Source organism: Tupaia chinensis, unplaced genomic scaffold (genome assembly GCF_000334495.1).
Source record: "Tupaia chinensis unplaced genomic scaffold, TupChi_1.0 Scaffold147351_1, whole genome shotgun sequence".
NCBI lineage: Eukaryota > Metazoa > Chordata > Mammalia > Scandentia > Tupaiidae > Tupaia > Tupaia belangeri.
In genome coordinates, this window is record NW_006207202.1 from 135,776 (window position 1) to 139,293 (window position 3,518).

At 51.8% G+C, this 3,518-nt stretch overlaps 1 protein-coding gene across 1 annotated transcript in view; it reads right to left on the reverse strand.

The window, feature by feature from the left end:
• The window catches only part of SLC15A3 (solute carrier family 15 member 3), a 16,360-nt gene extending 12,848 nt beyond the window's left edge, over positions 1–3,512 (reverse strand). Inside the window, exon 1 of the mRNA XM_027768725.1 lies at positions 3,072–3,512. Coding sequence (XP_027624526.1) covers positions 3,072–3,503 — 432 coding nt within the window. The 5' untranslated portion in view covers positions 3,504–3,512. The remainder of the gene's footprint in view (positions 1–3,071) is intronic.
• Positions 3,513–3,518: the final 6 nt, after the last annotated feature.

Sequence of the window (3,518 nt, forward strand, 5' to 3'; positions counted from 1 at the left end):
CTTTTTTTTTTTTTTTTGAGAGATTTTTTGCTATAGGGCACATGTGCTCACTGAAGAAATGGAGAGACAGAAAGCAAAAAAATCACCCCCTGGGGGCATGACCATGTGGCAGATCCTTTCTCCTCCATTTCTTCTTGAGATTTTGGCACACCTGCACACGCGCCCAGTGTGTTTCAAGTCGCCAGGTCCAGGACTTGAACTGCCATTGACGACGTAAGAGTCCAGCACCTCAACCACTATACCATCTGCTGGCCCCAGAGATACATATTTCTAAGAAGCTTCTGTCAGACTTTAGTTTCTGTAGCTGCATTGGACAAAGATAAGTATTTTGTTCCCTTTCCAAATGTAAAATTTTGATCTGTCTGAATGGGCTAAAAACTGCGTTCCCTTGGAGATTCGGGGGGGGGGGGGTCGTCTTGGCGGTGGGGAGGGAGAGCCATGCCAACTACCGAGAATCCTTGCACTAGACATTCAAGCAGAAAATTGAATAAGTCTCGTTATGAGCAGCCACTCCATTTATTAATTGGAACTAAATGAATATGACAATTGTGACTCTAAGGGGAAGAACAGACAGCCCATTCAGGATATAAATGGGTTCTTCCAATGAGCAGACACTTGGACGGGAATGATGGATGGCCCTTTCTGAAATCAGCAAGTGTGTCAAACACGCGGCTGCTGAGTACAGCGGTCTGCCAGATGGTGCCAGCCCTCCACCCCCACGCCTCCCATCTGACTGCCCCCGCGGAAGTTTGCAGCAGCCTCCTCACTGTTCTGATCCATCCACTCTTGTCACAGAGGCCAGAGCTTTTTTTCTTTAGATTTATTTATTTATTTATTTATTTTTTTGCCGTAGGTTGCATGCTCTTGCCAGAGAGAGATGGAGAGACAGAGACAGGGAAAGTGAGAAATCACCCCCTCAGAGGGATGGCCACACAGTAATCTTCTCCAGTCACCTCTCAGGATTTGGGGTATGCATGTGCACATGCGACCAGAGTGATTTTCAAGCCACCAGGTCTGGGTCTCAAATCGTGGTTGGCCACGAAGGAGTCCGGCGCCTTAACCATTCTACCACCTGTTGGCACTGGCCAGAGCCATTTTTAGAGAACTTGAATCCAGCAATCTTGATCCTGCCTCAAACCATTTCACTACTTGTGTACTGTTCTAGGGGTCATATTTGACTTCTTCCCCTCATGATATAGAGCCAGGGAGAAAGAGAAATAGGCACCTCAACAGTGTCCTCACACAGTGATCCAAACCCGACCTCAGCCTCAGTGAGCCCAGAGCATGAACACGCACACACGTGCCCTGTGCTCACAGGGAGGTCCTCGGCGATCCACACCCGGCCTCAGCCTCAGTGAGCCCAGAACATGAACACGCACACACGTGCCCTGTGCTCACAGGGAGGTCCTGAGATACAAACCGGAACCTTTCCTAACTGGGTCCAGCTGTAGTACTGATGTGTCACTGCGGCGCCTCAGATCCCAATGTCTTTTTTTTTTTTTTTGTAATTATGTATTTAATTTTTATTTATTATTATTATTATTTAATTTGACCAGAGAGAGAAAGAGGAGGAAAATGAGAAAGCAAGCTGTCAGGTCTGGGACTCAAACCATTGTCGGCCATGTGAGAGTCCAGCACCTTAACCACCATGCCACTCCCCGGCCTCAAGATCTTAAGGCAGCCCTCCAACCTGGCCTTGCCCCACCCGGAGTCCATGCTCCGTACACGGGAGAGTGCAGGGAGCCGCCGTCATTGTTGATGCCAGGAGGAGTTCTGCTCCGCTCAGTGGTCTGGCCTCCAGGAGACCAGTCTTGCCACAGGGACCCTGGATGGCTGAGGCCCTCCAGGTCATTGGGGTCAAGGGTACAGGTTATGGGCATCTTTAATGGCCCTGTGAGAGGGGAGTGCTAGTGGAATGTCAATGAAAGAACAGAATTAGGGGAAGATAGGGGATTCCTACTGGCAAATATTTGGAGTCTCCTGAAGAAAGGTCCAGTGAGTGAGAAGTGGGCAAGGCTGGCTGGGGACACTGAGTCCTCCATCATCCAAGGAATCTGAACAGGCTGGCAGAGTGATTCATTGGCAACAACACTGGAAACCGTGCCGGGTGCCGAACTGGATGCCAGCTGTGTGGAACAAATCTTTAAAAATGTCTCCTTTATGAGTGTAAGCTATGCAGTTAAAGAACATGTCAAAAACAGAGACTATTGGGGGAAATTCTTTATCTAGTGGCCTGGTGGTGCCACCATTTCACTTTTCTCCCCCAGTTTCCCCCCTTCAGCTGGTGTCCATTCTTTCCATGCGGTTGTAATCATATCGTGGAGGCGCGTCCACACCTCGCTTTTGTTTGTTAACACCGTATGTGGTTGTTTTAATAATATGACTTATTACTTTAAATTCTTGCCTAATATTCTACTTGGTAGAGCTATCAATACAGCCATGCTGTTAGGCATTTACTCATCCACTTAGCAAATATTTATTGAATTTCTCCTACGTGTCATGCTCTGTTCAATTCCGAATAAAGAAAGCCTCAGAGATTAAGACATTTGCCTAAGCGCCCTCCTGCTGAGGGGCAGAGCTGAGATCTGAGCAAGTCTGCCTGACGACCTGTGATGCTGCTGGTAGGACGAAGCTGGTTGGCTCCTGTCCTCACCCCTCCTTATAGCACATACAGATGGGGCTCCTGCTTGGGTCTGAAGTCCAGCTGCCCTTGACCTGCTCTTCATGTCACCTTGGACAAGGCCATTGATGTCGTGAAGCCTCAGTGTCCTTGTCTATACAATAGGGACAATAATGTATGCTTCACGGGTGGCTTGAAAGATTAAATGATCTAAAACACTGAAGAGCTCAGCACAGGGCCTGCAGGAGCTCAGAGCAGGGCAACTATAGTTAGCCCTGCGGTCGCTGCCATTGGTTTTGTTAGGGCTAACCGCCCCTCTTCTTTCAAATAAAGACACTGGGCACAGGGAGGGGAAGTGGTTTGTCTGAGGTCACGCTGGAGACCAGCACGTCCTGACCCCAGGTCTCAGTCCCACGGAGACTGCACACTCGCTGGGCTTCTGGTCACTTACCTGGTCAGCACCGAAAGAGGTGAGGTTGCTCCTGACGGAGCTGGCGGCCAGGGCGAGGAGCAGCAGCCCGGCATAGAGGGTGGGCGCGCAGTAGGGGCTGGGCGAGGCGAGCTGGCAGCCGGGTGAGGGGCAAGCGGGGGTCAGTTGAGAAGGGGGCACCTCGCCGCAGAAGGAGCGGCGGCCATCTGGCACAGCGGTGGCAGGCAGCAGGGCCGAGGCGGCCAGGTAGAGCAGCAGGCTGAGCGCGACGGCGCGGTGGCGGCCCAGGTACACGTCGGCCAGCCAGCCGCCCACGGGCGCCAGCAGGTAGGAGGCGCCCAGGAACACGAGCGCGGCGCGCGACGCCTGCTCGCCCGCCCAGTTGAAGTTCTTGCTGTTGAGGTAGAGCACGAGGTTGGCGGCGACGCCGAAGAAGGCGGCCCGCTCCAGCATCTGCACCAGCAGCAC